Below are 26,158 nucleotides of genomic sequence, written 5' to 3' on the forward strand. Positions count from 1 at the left end.
AATGTGAATCTAAAATGGGGTCCAAAAACCTTGATGATAATTGCATTATTTGAAGAAGCTGACTGTAGACACTTATCTATTAAACACAGATCGAACACAAAATGAATAATTACAATAAAGATGAAAAATACGGCCCCAGATTGAAGCCCCATTGATTTCAATGGGAGCTTTGTAAATTACCTCAGTAGACTAAGTTTTGGTCCAATGTACTTTTAAGCGGCCTGAGAGGTATCTTCCAAAAACAGGGTAAATTTGTTTTCGGTAAGTGGTTTTCCTCCAAATTATAACGTTTTAGAATTGTTTTCTTGTAAAATCCTAAATGAACAATCCCTTGAGAATAACTAGAATTAAAAAAAATATATAAATTAACTGTCTCATGACAAACTGCAACCTTGTGGGGCTAGATCCTTCGTTAGTGTAAATAGCCAATGCCCCATATAAATTAAATGACCCTCAACTTCAGTGGAGCTACAGTGCTTTGCAGCAGCGGAAGATCTGGCCAATGGGATCACTTTTTATATCCATCCCTAATGTTTTCCGTTTTTAACTACAGAAGCGCATCTTCTGTCGGTTTTTCTGGTGTAATTGGCTCTCAAGCTTTTCTGATTTGCAGCCCTCAAAATGGCCCCAAAAGTCATCCTGGGACTCTTCACATCTCATATACTTTGAAATCACAAACGATTTCAGTCACAGGAAGAAAAAATTGGGACACTTTTTGAGTGGTAGGTTGACTAGTGCTGCTGGGAAGGGGCTTAAAATCTAATGTAACCAGATGTCCTGCCATGTTGCCAGGGCAGCATCATTACATGGAATTTTTCACTTCTATAGAAAACAAAGGGGCAATTTTCAAGGTCGGTACAGATTTGGAGACTGAGAACTCCATTATTTCCTGTTCTAGAAACTACTATATGCTGGCTCTCTAGCAGACACAAATTAAACTGGGCCCACAGACCAATGGCAGTAATGGGATTTCAATAGAGTGCAGCAGGAAATTAGGAGACTATAGGGAGGGAGACACAAATGTGTACAATACCAAAGAAAACTAAGCAGCCTGACAAACAGGAGCTATGCAGTTGGCTTTCACATATTCATTTTGACCACTTAAAATACTGAAATGTAGCTCTCATTACTTTGAGAGATGCAACTAAACAAGAAAACCAGTTGTATCCTCCTTTTGTCTTTTTAATGTTTGCTTTGCAGTTTCTGCAGTCATGCTCTCGCTATCCATAGGAGCAGTGCAACAAGACACGTAAGCACGATCTCACCATAAGTAGCTTCTCTCCTCAGGTGTGGGTGTCTTAAGCGTCCATCCTTTCTCAGGCTGCCAACAATGATTGTCACACAGGATAGAAACAGCACAAGTCCAATCACTACTCCAGCTACCAGGAGGGGGGAGACCAGCAAGCTGGTGTCATTGCTGTTTTCACTGTAGCCGGGAAACTCACTGATAGGGCTGCTCTGGTTCAAGTGAACTTCTGCACAGGAGAGAGAGAGTGCATAAATGATGCTGAAAGAGACAGACTGTGTTTAATTAAAGCTGCTGCATAAGCAACAGATATCCAGAGCAACAAGTTACAAATGGATTTCAACTTGGACAGTTGTTTGCATTGTACAGATTACATCTTGCCCCAATGATCTCCTTATGAAATTGTTAATATTTTTTCAAAAGATCTTTGAAGAGTAAGAATGTCCTGGCTCCCAGCCCGTAAAACTTCCTGTGTAGTGATGCACATACTCACTTCAAAGGCTAGAAGCGATCTGCTATTTGTACTCACCCCCTCCTGATTATTACTTCATTATCTTCATGAGATTATAGATATTTTATTTCTGTCTGTGTTGTTCTGGTAGCAAATAATAAAAGTTCCAGTGATCTCTACTGGAAATAACTGCCATGAATCTGAATAATTTGTCTGCCTGGGATACTTGGATAGAACCTATTTGGCTTGTCTGAGAGCTGAGTTTTCTCTCTCTCTCAGTATTAGTGCGCATATAATAACTGAATATGGGCACTTAGTCAGCCTGGTATGGTATGTTAAATATTAAAATAATTAATAAAATCAGCCAGCTAGCCTACTCTTTCTGCAGCAATTTAAGGATAGCGCAGCTGCACGGTAGCATCTCTGCAGGCTCTTCCATGCTAGAGTCTGTCTAACTTAGCAGTCCTGATTATCTAGTCATTAAGAATGTCCATTTAACAGCACAAGGTTGTCTTATCCTGCCCAATCTTCTGTCTGGCTTCAAGGAACATGTGCTATGAAGAGTGACCCTATTACCTAGACAAGTCCTACATTAATACCCACCTCATTAACAAACAATTTTACATTATAGTGATTACTTAACATTAAATTTAAAATATATGTATAAAGGAACTTTACTTAGATTTTCTTAAACTGTATTTAAACTATGGCAATGAATAGTGAAAGGAAGATAAATATTCAAATACCCTCACCATTCATACAGTTTCTAAAACAAATCTATAAGGTGCAGTGGGCTAGAAGCAGTGGATGAATCTGTGGTCTTTGTTACGCAGGAATTCAGACCGGATAGTCGTAATGGCCCCTTTTGCCCTTAAATTCTATTAAATGTCTGAGTACAAATGCATCACATGGCACAATCAAAAACCAAACCAGAATGGCAAACTATTTTTTCCCCACCCTGGGAATTTCCTATTTTTTTTAAAATAAGGAATATTAACGAAATACATTTCAGCTATGAACACGTCTATGCAAATGTTCTATAATAGGCATCAGCACAGGTATTTATATGCTGAAAAATAAAATGTTCAATGTACATAAACTTTAATTCTGTGAACTTTAGCTTTCCAGTTCTCCATACGTGCCTGAGAGGTTTAAAAGCTTCACAAAGTCTCCTGGAGGACTTACAAACTTTGCATGGATTCCTACATACAACCGTATTTCAGCATATTAAGCTTTATGTACTAATTAGTCCCACTCTCCCTTCACTCCAAGCAGCTACTGCTCTCCTAGACCATATGAAAGCTGGGGTCTCTGGGCCTCACTTAATCTCAGCAGATCTAATTCATGATATGGCAATATATAAGATGCACAGGGACAGGTATAGAGCACATTGGCCAACATCCTGGTGTAAGCTGCAGAACTGAGATGCCAGGTTTGCTCTTGGCTGGGAAGTCAAACTGGCTAGAGGTCAAGTGAGGACTAACAATATTGGGTGAATATAAGTATTATGTTTGTTTGTCTTTACCAATAACAAAAGCTTTCCAATACCATGAACAATTCTACTAAATAAAGTCATGTGGGGAGTTGCTTTTTGTTTTTTTCCCCCCAGTGTATTTTCTGAGCACTTCTTTCATTCTTATTTCATGTTGAAACTACTGTGTGACTTTGGCCTTGAAAACAGTGTAAATGTATTTCTGGCTTTCCATGTTTATTTCAGAAACTTTTAATTTCTGGAATTTTTCAGGATGTATATTTACATTTTTATTTTTTTTAAAAGAACATTAATTTCCAGATAGGATACAATTATTCTACATAGGCTTTTATACCACACTCATCACTGTAATATGAGTGGTTCTCATCTCCCTGGGGGAGAAGTGTGTGCAGTGTTGTGGATATATTTAATACACACACACACTGCTATATGTTTATGTAAGAGAAGACCAGGTCAAAGAAATGAATCTTGCACTTAAGGCGGAAGTGGTGAGATTTGTGGTAATTTTTAGTTCCTGCAGGAGTTTGTTCCACAGTACTGGCGACCCCCTGAGAAAGCTCTGTCTCTTGTACAATGTTTCCTTCCTGCTATTATTTATCAATTAAAAGATGACTTCTCACCAAATATAAGAAAAGTTATTAAAAAACCTCTGCATCTTCCAACTCCATTTCTAGATTATTTATCTGCAACAGCACATCCAGAGACACAATTCAACAGAAAAGTTGAATAAAACAACAACAAATCTGAAGAGTTAGAATGACTGCAATTGTTTTCAATGCAAATCTCATCCTGAGAGAAGCTAGACGTTTAACTTTGGGTTCCCCTAGAGTGTCTACTGGTGTCATGTGGATGGGCATGTGTTGATATTCAAAGCGCTGTGATACTTACAAAAAATGGAAAGTGTTACAAATGATGGGCTTGGGTAACGGACATAGCACTTGACTTGATAGGGTCCCCTACTAAGTAAAGCTATGGGGGGAAGTGGGACATAAAATAACCCTGTCAATTTCAGGGTGAAATTTTTAAAGCTAGCTGCAGCAGGTATTGTTTTCATGCCCTGTTACCCCATATTGCCTTGATCAGCAGAAAAACTCCAGTTGACTGCAATGGGTTTTGGATCAGGCTGTCTCTGGGAAGGAGGAGCCATATAGGGCTTTCTGGCTGCAAAAAGTGCAACTTACATTTTTGCAGGTGTACCCATTGGGACAAACTTTCAAAAATGGTACAAGCTGACATGCACATTGAGAATTTGTGTATGCACCATTTCTATGTACCAATGGGCGATTCCCTTTCTGGCACATTCCCCTTCTGTAGACATTCTTGCGAACAAAATTTTGCTCCTACAAATATTCCTGAAAAGCAAATAAAACATGTTGGGTGAGTCCTGTAAAGGTGTATATGCACTTTTTATTGGAATGGATATTAACAGATAATTTTCTGCAGTATTTATCCAATTCTTGCTACTGTATGATACTCTTAGTATACTCTTGCAGCCACATTGAGATTGCAAAGAGCAGCAGTATGTACATGATGGCTTCACACAAACATGTATTATCAGTGGCTAAAGCTTGATACTCTGTTTTTACTGGGGGGGGGGGACCTTGGGAATTTGTGTGCAGTGTTTGTGTTAATTTTTAGCAGCACTTGACTGACTGAGAATCTTCATGGGCATTTAAGACAGCTTTCCAAAAAACTTAGGGAGCTCTTACAAAGTCTTGCTCTTTAGTATAATAAAGCTTTTAGTCTGCAAGTTGGGTCCTTAGTGTGTGTGTGTGTGTTAATCCTATCCTAATTTTACACTAATGAAAACTCTTGGCTCACCACTTTCTCAGTGTGTAAAGTGCATTTGGGTTTAGCTGAGGTTGTGGATGTTGCATTAGGAGCCAGTTAGTAAATATCACTTCTAAAGATGGGTGCACAGTGCAAAGTTTGGATCTGGTTCTGAACCACAAGCTCATTGTAAAGATAGGAGCCAGCTGCAAAGTTTAGATCCAGATTTACATCCAATCTTTCCTGAAGATTGAGATCTCACCTCTAGTAACTTCCATAGGCTACTGATTGCTCACCTGTAAAGCTTTCATATAATGATAAGAAGCTCACAGAAAATGAGGATTGATTTTTACAATGTAGCTTTCCTGCTGTTATCACTTTATTCCACCTGAAAAGATATCTGGCACATTGACTACACTAAAACAAAGATGTATAACTTTTTTTAATGAGTGATTCCCTCCTGGTTGTTGGTGGGCGAGATTGAACCTGGGGCCTCTGGAGCTTAGTGCATGAGCCTCTACTGTATGAGTTAAAAACCAACTGGCTGTTAACTAAGGCTGTAGAGCAGACTCATTTTCTCTCTCTCTAAGTGGTCTCGGTGCCACTAGAGGAGACAGAACACCACACCCAGAAGGTGTGTGGGTTACACTGGCACTGGATTGCAATGACTTTGCTCTCCCTGCTTCACACTACCTAAATTCTTGCAGGATTAAATAGCAAAGATGAAAAGCATTTTCACAAGGACTGAAAACCCTGTGAAGTCCAGCTCTGAAAATCAGGCCAAGATATATGTAGCCAGATTTGCACAAATGTTCTGCAAGCTTTTGAAGATGAAAGGAAAGTGTTAATGTAGTACCCACCATAATGACATGAGATTGAGTCTTGATGTGGCAACAGACACTACCAGGTAGATTATCAGCATTTGAAGCAGAACAGAATTAAAACCACACAGACATTGGCATATTGACCTCCAAATATTTATTTTAACCAATTAGCAGATGGGAATATGCCATTACTAAAGCAGAGATTTTACTGTCAGTTTGGCTGAAAGCAACCTACTATAATCAACTGCCAACCATTTAACAGATCTTATAAAAGCTAAGTTCTCAGATAGCAGAAATGAGAAGGTCAGGAGAGAGTCACAGACTTGCAGCCCCTCCTTGATGCCTTTATCAGTCAATTGTTTCACAAGGCAAGTTTAAAACTTTCACATTAGGTGTGGCACTGATAATATTGATATTATACATCAGGTTGGTGATTAAAAAATGTCAGCCCTCTGAAGATGTTTTACATTTGAAAAACTGGCGCAATGCACAGGGCCTATTAATTTTGCTAGAATTTCACTGAATGCTAGGCAAGTCCACAAGACTATGTCAAAGGCTTTTCATCAGATTGATTTTAATTTGTAATTGGTGCAGGATTCAGAGTGAGATTAGACTTAAACTTCATGGCCAAATCTTTGATCTATTATTATTATTTACTTGTTAAGCACCAGCAATGTGCCTGATTCTTTCCAGCCCCTGAAAGAAGTGGACAGATTCTGCTTTCATTTATGCTGGTGTAAACCTGGAGTAACTCTAGTGAATTTGAATGAGATTGACACATGTCCTAGACCTAAGAGACTACTTTTGCCCTTTTTGTTTACTTAGAAACCTACTGGGAGATCCAGAGGAAGGTCCCAGGTTAATACTGTTCTTATTTTTGGGAGTGGGTGGATTACAGAATTTTGGATGGTGTGGGTTAACTTTCATGGACTTCACAGGAGAAGCTTATGGGTGGAATTTTCAAAAGCACTCATTGTTGGCTTACCACTGCTCCCATTGAATTGAATGGGAATTTTACCATAGACTTCAAAACTGACTATGATGAGCTGTTTTGAAAATCCTGCCCTATATGACAGTTTATTCCCTTTCTCATGCTCAGGATGAGTTTTTAACAAACCTGGCTCCTCACTGTAAATATGTATATATTAATCACTGTCAACAGAGTAGTAAAAAGTACAAGGAAAAAGGAATACAAAGTCTTGTGATAAGGACATGGAAAAAAATATGTGGAGTAATTAGCTGTGATCATTGGAAGGATCATGACCAAAAGGATTTGCATTAGTTTAAGAATATAGGTAGAGTGGGCTATTTTGAATATCCAAAAACTTCTGTTCTCTCCTCTCCCATAATTTTCTTTCTTATCAGCTAAACAAGCTCAGAAGATTACTGCAAGTGGAAAAAATGTACATTTCTACATGTAACAGAAATGCTGCAACAGAAGATGCCTCCTGAGAGAGGGTTCTGACCAATTTTATGAAGGTGGAATTTATTCCAATAATTACAACAGCCAAATTAGAATATACAGCCTTTACAGAGCATTCTAATTTTGGTGTTGGATCCCACCATTGTTATGCCTAACCTAACAAAATTCTGTGACTTGTTTGGTCAATGTTTAAGAATAAATCAGAAGCACTGGCAATTTCCTTTCACCGAAATACCTAATGGGTAACTGACGAAAACAAACCATTGTTTGGGTGTACAATTTATTGACTATGGTACAGAACTATTCTACAAACTATTTTGCTCTGCTTTTTAAATAACTGTAGATCTGGAATACTGGAAAAGTCTGAGCTGTCTTGGATGACTCACACGCAAAGGATAAATATCATACCATGGTTTAAACTAGTGCTGATGGTGTTTGATTCTTTTAAAAAAGAAAAATGGCTACTAGAATTACTATTACCCTAATAAGATTAATAGCTGCCTCTCAAACAAGTAAAGTGTTTACCAAAGAAAACTAAAGGATGGGTTGGTGCAGCAGGGTGGCTACCCTGCTCCTAAAATTGGAGGGGTTAAAAGCAGCCCTGCAGAGGGCTGTGGCTGGGGATAGCTGATTGGGGAAGCAGCCACAGCTGGGCCACGCCCCAATCAGGCCCTAGCTGGCCTGTATAAAAAGGCTGTGAGCCAGAGGCCTAAGGAGTCTCTCTCCAGGCAGGGAGAGAGCAGGGCCTGGCTGCCTGCCTGACAGGGTATTGAGGGTGGTGCTGTGCTGGGGAAGGAGCGGGGGGTGCTCCAGGCTGGCAACCCCCAGGCTGTAGGGCCTGGTCCAAGGCCCACAGAGGTACAGGGAGCAGAGGAAGGCAACAGGTCTGAACCCCCTTGCCTATGACGAGTGGCCTTTACACTGCAGTCTGCCCCAGGGAGCAGGGGCTTGCTGATGACTGGCAGTAGCCCAGACTGAGGCAAGGTGGGGATAGTGGGTTGAGGGTTCCCCAGGAAGGGGAGACCCAGAGGCAGAGTGTGGGGGTACTGCCAGGGGGCAGAACCCCAGAGAAAGGGGCACCGGCATCTGTGAGGGACACAGGGGCCAGAGCTGTGCAGATCACTGGCCTGCAGAGGGTGCTCCAGGCTGGAAAAGAGCTAATTCCCAAGGATGACTAGCGGGAGGCACCGCAGGGGCGAGTCCACACCTTTACAGTTGGCATTGTACAACCTTTAGACATTATTTAGCTATATGCGTTATGGATCAGATTCTTATATCCTCACTCATGTTGCACAGCACTTTAGTCGATGAGTAGCCTCACTGAAGTCAGAGTAAGGGTATCAGAATCTGGCCCTATTTTTGTTTATAGGAGTTTAAATCTCATTAGCAGGGAGTTGAAAAAGAAATTACTTCTAAACTTTTTAAATTCCCCTTTTGTACCCAAAGAAGCATTTCTTCTTGTAAGACAAAAAGCCTACTTATCTAGCACTGCTTCAGAGCTTTGAAGATGCCTAAGCTGTTCAAACTCTCATCCTTTTATCTCCTTTTACTCATTCATGAATCTTCCCCCTTTTATATACATATTAATCTAGTTGAACCCAGTCTCTGGCAAAAGCATGATATATTACAATATTACTGTTATTAAAAGGAATGAATTGCCCTTAGCCCAGCTTCTAAAACAATATGCAGTTGATAATCTCCTTCTTTTACAGTATTTTAAATGCTGAGGCTAATCCTGTGGACTTTACTTCCTGAATAGCATTAAGTTCAATGGGAGTACTCGAGAGTAAGGGCTACAAAATGAGACCCCTTATTTCTATTAACCATCTCCAAAAACAAAATGTATTCGTACTACTCAGGGCAAAGAATAACACCAACATTTTATATTTTTCTCTTACGCAAATTCCTCTGTTGGTAATCTGCATATTTATGCCTGGCAAAATAATTAACTTCCACTTTAATAAATATTAGGAATATGGATACTTACTTAGAGCTCACAAATATCTTTAACAGAGTTCCTAGTTATTCCATCATGCAATTTTTTGTAAATGTTTTCATCCAGTTGTGTTTCTGTAGCTTGTAAATACTTCATTGTGAATATTCCATATTAGTCCTTCAAAATTTGCCCCTTGTTGGTTACATAAATCACATCAAATTGCTTCTATTTGGTAATGGGGCAAATTGCACAACCCATCACAGGCTGTAATAGCCAAAATATGCAAACTCCATGCCAGCCAAGGGTTAATGAACTGCTCTGGGCTCAAGCAGCCCTACCTTGTCACATGTGCAACCATATCGAGCCTAGAAGAAAGGCCTAAAATGGGGAAACTTGGCTCAGTTAGCAGCTGGCTGAGGAGAGGAACATCCCTTCAAATCTCAGCTCCCAAAGAGGGGCTGGGCTGTTCCCTTGACCACTGCCTGGTTGAGCCCCCTTAAGGGAAGGTGGGCCACACCCCAACAGTTACTTTAAAACACTTGCTAGGAGTCATTCTCGTGAGGGTGTTGAACTGGACAAGACAGGGGCCTGCTGCCAGCTTCTGCTTTTCTTTTCTTTAGTGCTTGAGAGGAGCCTTTGGTAGTCCCAGAAGGGATAGATTCCTGTGGACTCACTGAGCCCTGGTCTACACTAGGAGTTGAGGTCGAATTTAGCAGCGTTAAATCGATTTAACCCTGCACCCGTCCACATGACGAAGCCCTTTTTTCGACTTAAAGGGCTCTTAAAATCGATTTCCTTACTCCACCCCCGACAAGGGGATTAGCGCTGAAATCGGCTTTGCTGGGTCGAATTTGGGGTACTGTGGACACAATTAGATGGTATTGGCCTCCGGGAGCTATCCCAGAGTGCTCCATTGTGACTGCTCTGGACAGCACTCTCAACTCAGATGCACTGGCCTGGTAGAGAGGAAAAGGTCCACGAACTTTTGAATTTCCTGTTCGGTCAGCATGGCGAGCTGCAGGTGACCATGCAGAGCTCATCAGCAGAGGTGACCATGATGGAGTCCCAGAATCGCAAAAGAGCTCCAGCATGGACCGAACGGGAGGTAAGGGATCTGATCACTGTATGGGGAGAGGAATCTGTGCTATCAGAACTCCGTTCCAGTTTTTGAAATGCCAAAACATTTGTCAAAATCTCCCAGGGCATGGAGGACAGAGGCCGTAACAGGGACCCGAAGCAGGGCCGTGTGAAACTTAAGGAGCTGAGGCAAGCCTACCAGATGGCCACTCTGGGTCAGAGCCCAAAACATGCCGCTTCTTTGATGAGCTGCATGCCATTTTAGGGGGTTCAGCCACCACTACCCCAGCCATGTTTGACTCCTTCAATGGAAATGGAGGCAACATGGAATCAGGTTTTGGGGACAAGGAAGAAGATGATAGCTCATAGCAAGCAAGCGGAGAAACTGGTTTTCCCAACAGCCAGGAACTGTTTCTCACCCTGGACCTGGAGCCAGTACCTCCCAAACCCACCCAAGGCTGCCTCCCAGACCCGCCAGGCGGAGAAGGGATCTCTGGTGGGTGTACCTTTTTTAAATACTATACATGGTTTAAAAGCAAGCATGTTTAATGATTAATTTGCCCTGGCATTTGCGGCTCTCCTGGATGTACTCCCAAAGCCTCTGCAAAAGGTTTCTGGGGAGGGCAGCCTTATTCCATCCACTATGGTAGGACACTTTACCACTCCAGACCAGTAGCACGTACTTGGGAATCATTGTAGAACAAAGCATTGCAGTGTATGTTTGCTGGTGTTCAAACAACATCCTTCTTTATCTCTCTGTGTTATCCTCAGGAGAGTGATATCATTCACGGTCACCTGGTTGAAATAGGGTGCTTTTCTTAAGGGGACATTCAGAGGTGCCCGTTCCTGCTGGACTGTTTCCCTGTGGCTGAACAGAAATGTTCCCTGCTGTTAGCCATGGGGAGGGGGGAGGGCCTAGCCACGCACTGTGGGGGAGGCAAAATGCGACCTTGGAACAAAAGCACATGTGCTATGTATGTAATGTTAACAGCAAGGTTTACCCTGAAAGAGTGTACCCTTTGTTCTATAAAATGTTTCTTTTTAAATACCACTGTCCCTTTTTTTCTCCACCAGCTGCATGTGTTTCAAGGATCACAGGATCTTCTCCTTCCCAGAGGCTAGCCAAGATTAGAAGGAGAAAAAATGCACTCGCAATGAAATGTTCTCTGAGCTCATGCTGTCCTCCCACACTGACAGAGCACAGACGAATGCGTGGAGGCAGACAATGTCAGAGTGCAGGAAAGCACAAAATGACCGGGAGGAGAAATGGCAGGCTGAAGAGAGGGCTGAAGCTGAAAGGTGGCAGCAGCGTGATGAGGAGGCAGGATTCAATGCTGAGGCTGCTGGAGGATCAAACTAATATGCTCCAGCGTATAAAGGCAGCAGGAGCACAGACCGCCGCTACAGCCCCTGTGTAACCAACCGCCCTTCTCCCCAAGTTCCATAGCCTCCTCACCCAGAATCCCAAGAACGCGGTGCGGGGGCCTCCGGCCACCCAGCCACTCCACCCCAGAGGATTGCCCAAGCAACGGAAGGCTGGCATTCAGTAAGTTTTTTAAAGTGCTGTGTCCTTCTCTCCTCCACCACCCCTCCTGGTGCTTCTCTCCTCCTGGGCTACCTTGGTAGTTATCCCCCGATTTGTGTGATGAATGAATAAAGAATGCATGAATGTGAAGCAACAATGACTTTATTGCCTCTGCAAGCGGTGATCGAAGGGAGGAGGGGAGGGTGGTTAGCTTACAGGGAAGTAGAGTGAACCAAGGGGCGGGGGTTTTCATCAAGGAGAAACAAACAGAACTTTCACACGGTAGCCTGGCCAGTCATGAAACTGGTTTTCAAAGCTTCTCTGTTGCGCACCGCGCCCTCCTGTGCTCTTCTAACCGCCCTGGTGTCTGGCTGTGCATAACCAGCAGCCAGGTGATTTGCCTCAACCTCCCACCCCGCCATAAACGTCTCCCCCTTACTCTCACAGATATTGTGGAGCGCACAGCAAGCAGTAATAACAGTGGGAATATTGGTTTCACTGAGGTCTAACTGAGTCAGTAACCTGTGCTAGCGTGCTTTTAAACGTCCAAATGCACATTCTGCACTGGCTCAGCCTGTAGTTGAACAGCTCCTGACTACTGTCCAGGCTGCCTGTGTATGGTTTCATGAGCCATGGCATTAAGGGGTAGGCTGGGTCCCCAAGGATAACTATGGGCATTTCAACATCCCCAACGGTTATTTTCTGGTCTGGAGCCCCTTCCTGCAGCTTTTGAAACAGATCAGAGTTCCTGAAGATGCGAGCATCATGTACCTTTCCCAGCCATCCCACGTTGATGTTGGTGAAACGTCCCTTGTGATCCACCAGAGCTTGCAGCACTACTGAAAAGTATCCCTTGCGGTTTATCTACTCACCGGCTTGGTGCCCTGGTGCCAAGATAGGGATATGGGTTCCGTAGATGGCTTTGCTGCAGTGGGATTCCCTATGACCTGCACATTTCCCAGGGTCACTACCCTTGATATCAGCAGATCTTTGATTGCATTGGCTACTTGCATCACAGCAGCCCCCACAGTAGATCTGCCCACTCCAAATTGATTCCCGATTGACCGGTAGCTGTCTGGCGTTGCAAGCTTCCACAGGGCTATTGCCACTTGCTTCTCAACTGTGAGGGCTGCTCTCATCTTGGTATTCTTGCGCCTCAGGGCAGGGGAAAGCAAGTCACAAAGTTCCATGAAAGTGCCCTTACGCATGTGAAAGTTTCGCAGCCACTGGGAATCGTCCCAGCCCCGCAACACTATGTGGTCCCACCAGTCTGTGCTTGTTTCCCAAGCCCAGAATCGATGTTCCATCACATGAACCTGCCCCATTAGCACCATGATGCCCACGTTGCCAGGGCCCGTGCTTTGAGGGAAGTCTGTGTCCATGTCCTCATCACTCTTGGCACCGCGCTGACGTCGCCTACTCGCCCGGTTTCGCTTTGCCAGGTTCTGGTGCTGCATATGCTGCTGGATAATGCGTGTGGTGTTTAATGTGCTCCTAATTGCCAAAGTGACCTGAGTGGGCTCCATGGTATGGTGTCTGCACAGAAAAAAGGGGCGGAACGATTGTCTGCCGTTGCCCTGATGCGACTGATGACATGGCTTACAGGGAATTAAAATCAACAAAGGGGGTGGCTTTGCAAGAAACAGAATGGCCCCCTCAAGGATAGGACTCAAAACCTCAAGGATAGGACTCAAAACTGGGTTTAGCAGGCCGTTGATTTCACAGATGGAGGGAGGAGAAAATGAATACAAAACAAATCTGGTCTATTTCTTGTTTTGAGCCACTTCATCTATCTTTATACATCTTGGCCATCATCTTCTGCTGGCTGCTGATTAAAAGACAGTGCATTGCTGGTAGGAGTGAACTGCCATGAGACAAAACTTAAAAGGGAAATGACCTGGCTGAGTCACTCCCATGTTTGCCCAGGTGCCCCTGACCTCATCGAGGTTGGTTAAAAGAGCACCCAGGACTACGTTGACGACGGCTACCAGTTATATTGCACTGTCTGCTGCCAAAAGGCAATATAACTGCTGCTGTGTAGCAATGCAGTACCACGTCTGCCAGCACCCAGGAGACATACGGTGACGGTTAGCTGAGCGGCCTCCATGCTTGCCATGGTATGGCGTCTGCACAGGTAACTCAAGAAAAAAGGCGCAAAACAATTGTCTGCCCTCGCTTTCACGAAAGGAGGGAGGAGAGGGGGGCTTGACGATATGTACCCAGAACCACCCGTGACAATATTTTAGTCCCATCAGGCACTGGGATTTCTACCCAGAATTCAAATGGGTGGCGGAGACTGCGGGAACTGTGGGATAGCTACCCACAGTGCAATGCTCTGGAAGTCGACGGTTGCCTCGGTACTGTGGACACACTCTGCCGACTACATGCACTTAGAGCATTTGTGTGGGGACACACGCAATTGACTGTATAAAAACGCTTTCTACAAAACTGAATTCTATAAATTCGACCTAATTTCGTAGTGCAGACATACCCTGAGGGCTGAATCTCCCACCCCTGGCCTGTGCTTGAAAACTACCTGGGTGTGGAAGGCTGCTGCCACGGTGAGTGCAGGGCTCCCTCACACCCCGAGGGGGCATTGTGGGAGACCAAGCCTATTACACAGCAAAATACACAATTTGAATATTAAGGCATTTGAGCTGGACTCTTTTTTTTTTTTTTTTTTTTTTGTGCTAGCAAAGCTCAGCCACTTTCAGATCCACAGAAAACAAACCTGAAATGAGTGCAAATGTGGTGGAGGCGAAGCTTGTTTTTGAATGAGAATGAATACTGGTGGAAAATAGCCTATTCACCCAGCTCTAGACAGCAACATCTGTCTGCAAAACCTCTCTAATACCTCCACATAGAATCTTAAACTGCCCTTGCACCACTCCTAACAGACTGTTTTTTATACACACTCCATTATGCTGGGGGAGGGGCAAGTCTTCTGGAAATTTTATCACGTGGTGCCATTTTCCCCTACCATGAATCTCTTTTGAAGAGAAACTTTTTTACACTGTTCTGGTTTATCTGGAGGAGGGAAAGACAGCTATTCAGGGTCACTTTGAATCTGATCCTAACCTGGTACACAGAATCTCTATCACAGTACTGGACACTTACTTCCAAAGGCTTCAGTGAGAGCTGAGGCTTCTCAGCACCTCAAAGGATATAGCCCTGTAACAGGGCTTAAACTGGCTTTCCCCATCTTGCAGTTCTACCTTTTTGCAGTTCGTATTGTCATTGGGGCAGAATGGAGGCCATACTGAAATTATTTCCTGAATGCATGTCATCTTGAAAGTAACGTGTATCCGGAATTTGTGCTGATGGGCATAATGTTCTTTGTAATTAGTAATACTTTTTTTTACCTGGATCCTTAAAAGAAGCTCTAGCCAGCCCTATGGGCAATGAGTTGGCTGCCAAGTAGATAGACAACGAGGAGAAGGGGAGAGCAGCTGGTCAAGATTGATGTCGTGTTGTGGTTATCATGTTTACCTAATAGGCAAGAAGTCCAGGCAGAAACCTGGTCTTTCCCTGCTGTGCAGGAATCCTCTTACTGCCAGTAGCCTCTGCCTTGTCATCAGTTCTGCACACAAGAGGGCAGTGACATCACACAAACGTGCATCTTTACATCAGCCTGGGCCAGATGGAGGGGTTAGGCCAGTCACTTTCTAGAGACTTGTTCTTGGCCGCCTCTGCCTTTGCAGGTTGGCATATAGAGGTGAGTTCTTCCTGCTGGCCTCCTTGGCATGTCTTCCCAGTGGAAGAACTAAGGCAGGAATGGGGCCAGGAATGTAGGCAACAGTGGATCTTGCTTTACTGGGCTGGCTAGAATGTCTTCCTCCTTGTGTGGCATGACTAGGGAAAAAAGCCCCTGAGAAAGTAATGAGCACATCACAAAAACCGTGACTGCCACAATTGTTGCCAATCTCAGTTAAGAAGCAAAGGCCTGAATGATCATGGAAAGCAAACCTCCTCTCCTGGAGATAGTGTCTCTGCTCAGATTTAAGGCATCTTAAGACAATACTGCATTGACACTGCCCATGCTGAATTTGTTTTGTGGATTAATAGAAAAGTTCATCCACTAGGGCTATAAATCTAGCACTTCCCATGAGCTTTAAATATATTGAATAAACAAACCCCTATATGACTGAACATGGGTGGAGGGGGTCTTATGTTAATGTACGGTGGCATATTGTGTAAACATTGTAAGTAGGTGCCATAGTTAACAAAATAAGGTGCATCATGTCTAAGCTATTCAAAGTATATTTCAAGAGCCTCATTTTCTCTACCTAGGATAAATTACTTCTTTTAGGAATGATGAGACAGACTCCTGAATATGCAGACCACTGAATATGCAGCCTTTTAATCAAGGGGAGAAGATTGACAGATGGTAAAGAAGGAATGATAGATAAGGCAAATTAGCAGAACGGATAAAGATTTCGTTGCTCCTGCTTTATAAGCAGTTCTTGTTCAGTGATCATTTAGTTCGGTCAAGAATGACCAATTGGATTCTGTGCTGTCTGCTGGACTGTGAAATAAACCTCTGGCTACCACAGCTATCAGACTGCTATCATGCTGTTTATTCCTATAGCTTCCATGCAGGAAACCACAAAATGAGCAGGGTAGGTGCATTACAAAAATAATCTCTCAAACACTTCAAACTACAGCGAACTGGCTGTGTGCCAAGTAGCACTGTCGCAAGTGAAGTGATGTAATTTAACTCATTCATACAATGTCCACATCAGGGCTAGATCTTTGAAAAAGAGGTCTGATGATTTACAAGACACTACACTTTGGATCAGAAAGAAAGACTGGTCTTGTCCATAAGGTCAGACATGCCAAGAGGTCTCCTGTCCAGCAGAGTCCATGGGCCATCTGCGATATGAAGTGTAAATCCAGAGTAACTCCAGACAGGCTTTATATTTGATTTATGACTATAGATGGCCTATTGTTTCACTTGTGTGCCAGAACAGGTTGCTAGTTTAATTTAAAATCCAAAATGGAGCTCTGGGGTGCATTCTTGTATTCAAGTAGAGGTTTTTAAACTGAGCTGGCCATTTAAAAGAAGACAAACCTTCTTAGTAATCTTTCAGGCCTTGAATTGTAGTGAAAGCATTTAAAATATTTTCAAGATATTTTGGTGTCATGTGTGATGGTTCCGATAGAGGGCTCATAAATTGCCTAAAAGGAGCAACACTACTTTCGCCATTCATAAAGCAGAAAGAAACTTTAGGTTTTATTATATATATATATATTTTTAAAGTCTTTCCTAAATTGCAGACCAGAGCGAATGTTTGAGAGTTTTCTGCATGCACATTTCTGCTAAGGGAAGCTTGGAGCACTGCTCAGTGATAAGTAATCTGATAGTGATCTCAACTGGACCCTACAATCACCTGTTTATTTTAATAACAGGACAGGGAGAAAATTAGGCCTGAATTTTATGCCCATGGGCAGCTTTTCCCAGCCCCTTGCTGCTAAACAACCACATAGGTACCTCCCCCATTCCACCAACCAGTGTTTTCTCCTGCCAGGACTCTCTCCTCCTGGTTGGGCAGTGGACAAACAATACTGTCTGGCATATGCCAGTCTACTGAGTGTTTGATCATAGAAATGTAGGGCTGCAAGGGACCTCAAGAGCCCCCATGTGAGAGGTCAAAGGCGGGGAGAAAAAGAGGCCAGAGGGGTTTGGAAGCGGAGAATGAGGATTTCATGGGGAGGTACCAGCTATTGTGGGAATCTGGAGGGCGGAAGATCTGCTAGTCAGTGGGGGAGAATGAGAGAAAAGGTCTTGCAGATCTGGTTAAAGCAGGGGGTTCTGTCGAGTGAGACTCATGGGCGGTGCCTTGTACGTTTGTGCATCATTTGGATGCTTAACCATACAACCCCTTGAACTTTGAGATTTACTTGTTGCTAGCATTGACACAGCTATGGTGGTGTGAATGAGTGCCTCAATATACAGTTCATCTGCAGTTCAAAAAACTACTAATTGTGCAATAGGAGCAGCATGCAACACAATCCTATGTATTAATCTTAACACACACAAGGCAGATAACTACTGTCTCAAGATGCCTAATATCTAAAGAAGGAATAAAAGAAATCTCTGAACCTGTGAACTTGTGACCTGAAGGCTCCCTCCGTAGATAGGCATATTTGCTTCTGCTGGTCCCTATGCTTTTGTACTCGTTATCTGCCAGCAAAGCTGAGTAAATTGGTGGAAAAATAGAATCATCTGGAAATTGTCCAGTATAAATCAGCTTAACAACTGTGAGAAAATAGTTTGGGAATAGGAATTCCCAGCTCAGGATGTCTAAGAGCTGATCTAACCCCTCTTTCTCGTTCACACACAGATACCTTTAAAATGAAACAGCTGAAAGACCATCTGTTTCTTAAGCTTATAACCCATACTCAATTACTGTACATAGACTGCTTTAAGCTTTACTTATTTCCTGTATTGTGTATATGTATCTCTAGATAATTAACAGATTTTTAAGGCCAGAAGGGACAACTAGATCATCTAGTCTGACCTCTTGTATAAAGCAGGCATAGAATTTCATCCAGTTACCTGTGGATTTAGCCCAATAACTTGTATTTGACTAGGTCTTGATCCGAAGACATCAGATCTCAATCTTTTTCTTGATAAGCTAAATAGAGTGAGCTCTTTGTCTCACTGTCAGGCATTTTCTCCATCCCTCAATATTTTTTGTGGCTCTTTTTGCACCTTCTGCAATTTTTTCCACATCCTTTAAAAAATATGGACACCCAAACTGGATGCAGTATTCCAGGATACTCTCAACACCCTATCCAGAAGTAAAATCATTCCTTCAAATCCTCTCTCACATCTAATTGCCACCTGAAGGCAGTACGAATAGACTTTAGCCCTGTCCATCTGGGGGTTCCCCTTAGCCACAGAGCAGCCCCTTCTGTATCCAACCTCCGAGCATGACTGGGTCTGTGATACTGGGCCTCCTGGGGGGGAGCTGCAGACCAATCCGATCCCATTCTACAGCTGCAGGAATTTTGCCTCAGGGCCATTTGGGTAGTGACTGGAGCCCATAGTCTCGGCTCCCATCATGGACTGTGCTGGGCTTGTTAGTGTCTCTAGTGTCACAGCCTCATACCCATCACCCTGCTACAAACACTCTGATACAAACCAGGCACAAACACACCCGCTGAGTGGATCCATGCTTCCAGCTGGGCCCTGGACTTGCTCTGCGCTGGCCACTCACCTGCACTCACAGACACAGCTTGATATTTTAAAATTTTTGTAAAAGTGGGATCAAATTAATATGCTACTTCAGAAGGGGACCATGTACTCACATCTAGGACTTTACAGGAGGGTCAGCTTATTTGGGCCCTGTGTGATGGGGGCACACTGGCAAGGAAGGGGTTAATGTGGGCCTGTGGACCCAACTGGCCCCATCCCACTAAACCTGTAGCATATATCAGGAGGGGAGTTATAAGGCAGAGACTCTGGCCAGTTTGGGGCTGACCGGGAAAGAGAGCTGAGCTCTGCTTGTCAGGCTGATGGAAACTGCGTTTCAACCAGGAGAGCGAGACAGCTTGCTGACTAGATGAACCTCCCAGTGTGTGGTGCGACCAGGCCCACACAGACTGACTGAAAGGGCTGGCTGCATAAAGACAAGCCCTAAGTAGAAGGGTGTCAAATTAGAATGGTGTAAAATTAGGCTTGAATAAAGACTGGAAGTGGATGTGTCATTACACAAAGTAAAACTATTTCCCTATGTTTATTCCCCCCCTACTGTTCCTCACATGTTCTTGTCAACTGCTGGAAATGGCCCATCTTGATTATCACTACAAAAGGCTTTTTTTCCCTCTCCTGCTGGTAATAGCTCACCTTAACTGATCACTCTTGTTATGATGAAGTGAGCTGTAGCTCACGAAAGCTTATGCTCAAATAAATTGGTTAGTCTCTAAGGTGCCACAAGTACTCCTTTTCTTCTTGTTACAGTGTGTATGGTAACACCCATTGTTTCATGTTCTCTGTGTATATAAAATCGTCCTACTGTATTTTCCACTGCATGCATCCGATGAAGTGGGCTGTAACCCACGAAAGCTTATGCTCAAATAAATTTGTTAGTCTCTAAGGTGCCACGAGTACTCCTGTTCTTTTTGCGGATACAGACTAACACAGCTGCTACTCTGAAAAGTGGCAGTTGTGGGCTCAAAAGGATCATAGGATCAGATTTTTAATGGTAAACAACGTTCCAACAAGATACTTGATAATATTTGAGGCATGACTGAAGAGGAGGGAAATAACGCACAACAGCTGAGTACAGGCTGTGGGCAAGCCCCCCTAATGCACTGATTGCCATTTGTCCTGACTGTTCACCAGTTCTATGTATTCCTCTTTGTTTCATAACCATGTGAGTGATGTAGAAATCAACAGGAGGTTCAAGTACAAGATCTTTGCCTTCAAGTGCCCTTTAGTTCTTAGAACAAGAATCTTGTAGGCTTTTCCCATAGTGCTTTCATGCAAACTATGATATGAACATCAGAGCCTATTTGTGCAAGTATTGGGTATGGCAGTTATGACTAGTAGAAGAGAAATAAATGCCTCTAAATCCCTGACACTGACAGAAAACAAAAGGGAATCTAAGAAATCATAAGGGATGCAAGCTATGTTGGCTGAAAGGGAAAATACCCACCTCCAAAGAGGTTAGGCTGATATTCTTAAAGAAGCAAAAGGGAGTTAAGCATCCAACACCCATTAACAGTCAACGGTATTAGGGTCCTTTTTGAAAATCCCATGTCTCATCCACTGACACGCTTCATCTTTTTGGTTTTGAGCACCCTAAATAATATTCTTACAAGGACTGTACTGCAGTTCTACTATGATGCTTTTTACTAGTGGTGGACCACAACTGGGACACTAAATGTGTACTCCTTCCAGCTCTGAGGCATGTTTATTATTTTTAAATTTGGGATCAGATGCAGTAAAAATCACTACTTTAAAAAAAAACATCCAGCTGTTCTCACAAGAGTTTGCTTTATTTGAGGAGAGATTTCAGCACTGTATCATCCAAACCTGAACCATAGCCATGAACTGGACAGAACCCCTAAATTTAGAATGAACCTGCGCCACATAACCGCCACCTCTTTGGCACACCTCTTTGTTTATATGTTCTAATTATAATTAAAACTTTGCCACTGTGTAGCAACCAACAAATCAATATCTCATTCAAAACATGAAACTGTGAGTATTAGGAGCATTGCAGGTTTATCAGATGCACTCAGTACAGATAGATTTAAGTGAGTTTACTGCATATTTGCAGGTACAAAAGCTACCAGTGACCTTGAGAAGCTCATCCAACACAACAAAGGTGGTCCACCCTCTGAGATAGCTAACGCTGCCTTTTTTATCATGTCTGCTAGCTATCAGATAATGACTTTTCTCTTCTTGCATGGACATCCTTATTATAGAGCCAGAATGAATAAGATTGGATCACCAGCAGCCTGCAAATTGAGAATGTCAGAAGCAAAGAGAATGCAGCTGCATATAAAGGCTCAGAAAATAAATCTTTTCAGATCCCATGGCTTTAAGGTATTATGTTGATGTCACCGCAGCATGTATAGGTGCTGTTTCAAATTAACAGGAAAAATCTTCCAATTTTCGGAACCCTGGCCTCTTTTATCAACATGATAAATACCACTACAGTGAAACAAATCACTCCGGAGGTAAAGCAGATCACCTTATGATGGAGAATATATATTTTCCCCCTTTTCTCCTGCTCAAACAACTTTGAGCTAATGCAGTTTTATAAACAGGACTTGAGCCTACTATTTCTTCTTTCCATAAACCATAATAGGGCTTAGAAATAGGTAAAATGTTATGTTATGTGAGTCTGTTAACGAGCTAAAATAAATTAGCATCACCAGATTAAATCCAGCCCAGAGCTCGTCAAAAATTGGAATCTCTATCCCAAGGGAAATTGCTATTTTGACATTTTCTTTTCATCCTGATTCAGCCTCCACAAAAAAATCAAAATAGTGTGGGGGTTTTGGAGGGGATGGAGAGTTCTGGAAAAATGTTGGTTTTTAAAATGTTGAAACATTTAGTTTCATCTTGATTCAGTACTGAACTGTGTTTATCTCCATTGCTGTGCTGCCTCGTGGCCACTGTAGTGCTTTGTGCCCTCATTTTCCTTTGTGCTGGGCTCCCTGGCTGGACTATATCTGATGTGGCATGGTGGTTTGGCCAGAGGAGAGAGCATGATGTATCATGGGGGATGTAGGCCAGCCAGAGAGCCCCACTCCTATTGAAAAATTTCTGCAAAATATAAATTTTCACATGCAATGTCTGCAAAATCAGAATTTTACATTTTTCCTTAAAGAAAAAAACCCCCGCAAAAAATTTGTCACAAAATTCTCAACCAGCTCTAGTAGTGCCCAGCAGTTACCAGCTGTCCACTGGCTAGTGCATTATTGCCAGCCCCATGCATTGAAAAACCAGGGGTTTAGATTGGCTTCAAAATTATAAGCTTTAAAAATATTTTTGGATTGTTTTACTTGCCTTCTGTTGTTTGAGACATTAAGGTTCACATTTTTCAGCTTCTTTCTGCAAATATGAGGGGTAGAAAACTTATTTTATTAAAAGCTGAAATTCTCCCCTATGATTAGGATTCCACAAACTGTGCCTATTAGAAAAGCATCAACTATTCTAAGACTTGCAATAAAATCATGAGAGTTGACACTACTGTTGGTGGCCTATGTGCAATGAGCTTGGTGGCTTTAAGGCTGTTTCCAGGGGACAAGTGTTCACACAACAACTCTGGAGTCACAATTTCTTCCCTGGGCTTCTCTTGGGTTGCTGCTGCCTTGTGCTGCTACCCCTTTATACAGGAAAAGTCTCACCCCCTCATTACTCCTAACCCCCTGGTGTTTAAGGGTGACAAGCCATGAGGGGAAAATCATGAAGATATGATTGACATTTCTACCTCTCAGTTCCTTACTATTTGACAGGAAATTTAGTAGCAGTAGAAATATTATGCTAGTTGGTTGCATAAGCAGCTAGGAGCAGACAGAAGCTCATTAGCAAGTGGCTGAATCTACATATCTTTCTCTCAAGACAGTGAATCTTTTTTTTTCCAGCTCTGAGATTTGAAACTTAAAATGATTTTGAAACTATGTACTGTCATGTGAGTCATTATTACAGGGGAGAGAGAGCAATAAACCAACAGTATGACACTCAATGGTCCCACCACTTAGGATCCCACAAACATGAGAGAGCCAGGCCAACAACTGACTGCATACCTAGCATAAAATAGGTTAGCCTTCTCCTAATGCTAGGAAAACTTAGGAATTTATTTCATTCATTCAGCTTTGGTATCAATAGCACCTTGACTTTAGTGTGTGTGTGTCGGTGTGTGTTTTCTCCATCTAAAATCTGGCTTCACTGCAGGATTTATGTTGAAAATTGCAGAGATCCCCACTGGCACAATTTGCTGAGCATCCAGTTTGCAGAGAAGTGTCTGTGATTTACTGTCTTGTCGGGAGACCCAAAATAGGAAGTGATGATGGCTAAAGAGGGGACTTGTGCAGGGTGGCTGAGAGAGTGACTGAATTTGTGAATACCCTGAGAAGAGTGCACTGGCTGACTGTGCTGGACCCCAGTCCGGTCTGGTTGTAAACTTCTCTGCCCTGCTCCAGGTTAGGAGGAACCTAGAACAGGACTGTCTTTCAGTTATGCCATTTTATAAAATCAATAGGAAATGGCACAGTGTACTGATCAGGTCTGACATCACTGCAGCTGAACTCGAATGACAGACTATAATGGAAACCATCAAGAAAGATACAGAATAAGCCTGCAAATAGAACCTTCCCTTGTTTCTTAGATTGGTCCAATTTAAATATTTTTATGTCTAAGAGAAGTTAATTACATTTGGACGGACAAAAATTTATAATCCTTTCATAATGAATGGCGTTCCATATGTGTTTGAACTCCTGTTATACCCGTACTCACACAGTACACTTGACAAAATCTGAAATGAAATACAGAATCTTTTCCAAACACTGCAACCCTATAGGGCATTTTGAACAAAACAGGCCATTGTTTAACGAAAAATAAATTAACATGAAGTACAGGGATGAATCTAATGAGACCTAAATAAGAGGTGTTTAAATGATACTGCTTGCAACAACAAAGACAGAAATGGCATGCAGCTCTCCACTCTTCTCACTGGTGTTATGTACATCAGAAACATGTTTATGGTTTAGTCTAATGTTAAAGGTCAGTTTTTGATCTAACGATACTGCATGGTAGTGATTTCATACATATGCAAGTAGTTCAACAATATTTCAGCTAGGGAAGAAGGCATGATGGCCTTTTGGTTCTGATCTAGCATTCAGATGGTCTGGATTGTATGCCCCCAGCTCCATCACTAACAGAAAACATTACGTTGGGCAAGTCACATAACACCTCTTTATCTCAGTTACTTCCTGTGGAAAATGGGGCTAATAAAACCAAACTATTCCCTAGGGTGTCATGAGGTTAATAAACACCTAGAAAGTGCTTGGAGATTCCTGAATAGAAGGATAACATATTATTCAGCTACGCATAGTCCTGGGTTTAACTGTGGGGAACTCGTTCATGTGTAGGCCCGCTGTGACCCTCTATGTCAGGGCTGGGCAAACTTTTTGGCCTGAGGGCCTCATCTGGGAATAGAAATTGTATGGCGGGCCATGAATGCTCACAAAATTGGGGTTAGGGTGCGGGAGGGGATGAGGGCTCAGGTTGGGGGTGAGGGCTCCAGCGAGGGGCCAGAAATGAGGAGTTCAGGGTGTGGGAGGGGGCACTGGGGTGGGGAGTGGGGGGGCTGAGGGCTCCAGCTGGGGTTGGAGGCTCTGGGGTGGGGCTGGGATGAGGAGTTTGGGGTGCAGGAGGGTGCTCCAGGCTGGAATTGAGAGGTTTGGAGGGCAGGATGGGGAACAGGGCTGGGGCAGGGGGTTGGGGTGTGGGGAGATGCTCAGGGGTGCAGGCTCTGGGCAACGCTTACCTCAAGCATCTCCCGGAAGCTGCGTCATGTCCCTTCTCCAGCTCCTAAATGGAGGTGTGGACAGGGGGCTCTGCATACTTCCCCGTCCGCAGGCACTGCCTCTGCAGCTCCCATTGGAGCGCCGGAGGGAGCCATTGTAGCAGGGCCATTGTAGCGTGTAGGAGCTGGAGGGGGGCCATGCCGCAGCTTCCGGGAGCTGCGTGGAGTGGCCCTCAACCCTGGTCCCTGGCTGCAGTGCCGGAGTGGGGCAAGCCCCAGACCCTGCTCCCCAGTGGGAGCTCGAGGGCTGAATTAAAATGGCTGGCAGGCCAGATGCGGCCCGTAGTTTGCCCACCCCTGATCTATGTAGTATGCTTTGGATTTTGCATATGTCCCTGAAAGTCTCCCCAATGAACTTGAAGGAATAAGGAACTGATCTTTGTAAGGTTTTTGCAGTTCACATTCTTAAATTCATGATTCCTAGCACTGTGTGCAGATTATAGTATAATTTTGGCCATGATGATTCCAGTATTGCCAACACCCAGAGTTCAAAAAGCATATCAGATGCTCCAAAAATCATGAGACAGACTTAAAAATGATAAGGTTTCAGAAATACACTTTGGCTTTTTATTTACCTTCTGGTTTTTGAACCTTTAGGGGCACCTGAGTCACACTTTTAAACTTTTTTTCTGAAACTATGAGGGCTAGAAACTTTTTAAAAATAAAAGCTGAGATTCTCAAGTGACTCCAGGACCTGGGGATTTAAGAAAAATGTCAAATATCACAGATGGGAGCTGGCAACACTGCAATTCTGTATGATTAGTGGACACCTAATCCTAAAACACTGTTTGTATCAAAGGCCTCAGTCCTCTGCTGTACGCAGTCTCTGGGGGGTACAACAGGGAGTGGCAGGGAATTCGTACACCCCATTGTTCTTAGGCTGCTTTTATATTGGGCATGGTGGAGATTAAGGCATCATGTGGGAGATTAAAGCAGTATGCCAGACGGTAGCAGCTCCCATGGAGTTGTCTGCCAGCTGGAGATATTTGAGCACAACATGCTACGTCTGCATCACAGTTGCCAACTTTCACATGGTAAATAAACACCCCAACTTTCACAATAAACCAAAAATCAAGCTAATCCCATTTCAAAACAAGGTCAAAACAAGCCCTAAGAGCCCCAACACTATTTGACTAGATCTCTTCCCTCCCCTTGCTCTAGTTACTTTCAAGTGCCTGGCCAAGTACATTTGGACAGAGCTACATTAAACAATTTTGTAACAGAAGTAGGTTACTTCCGCCCTGGCTTTCCTTAACATACATTAAGGCAAATTTGATTTCCATCCTGACAGTTTTTAACAGCAAGGGCTTCAACAATCGCAGATTAACAAATTAATACAAAAATGTCTTAGAAAAGAAATTGCTG

General features: G+C 43.2%; 1 protein-coding gene across 2 annotated transcripts in view; it reads right to left on the reverse strand.

The window, feature by feature from the left end:
* The window catches only part of BEAN1 (brain expressed associated with NEDD4 1), a 114,499-nt gene that overhangs the window by 32,711 nt on the left and 55,630 nt on the right, over positions 1-26,158 (reverse strand). For both annotated transcript variants that reach the window (XM_074968794.1, XM_074968795.1), the window contains one exon: positions 1,266-1,475. In XM_074968794.1, coding sequence (XP_074824895.1) covers positions 1,266-1,475 — 210 coding nt within the window. The remainder of the gene's footprint in view (positions 1-1,265; positions 1,476-26,158) is intronic.

Source organism: Natator depressus, chromosome 12 (genome assembly GCF_965152275.1).
Source record: "Natator depressus isolate rNatDep1 chromosome 12, rNatDep2.hap1, whole genome shotgun sequence".
In the NCBI taxonomy this organism is placed as follows: domain Eukaryota; kingdom Metazoa; phylum Chordata; order Testudines; family Cheloniidae; genus Natator; species Natator depressus.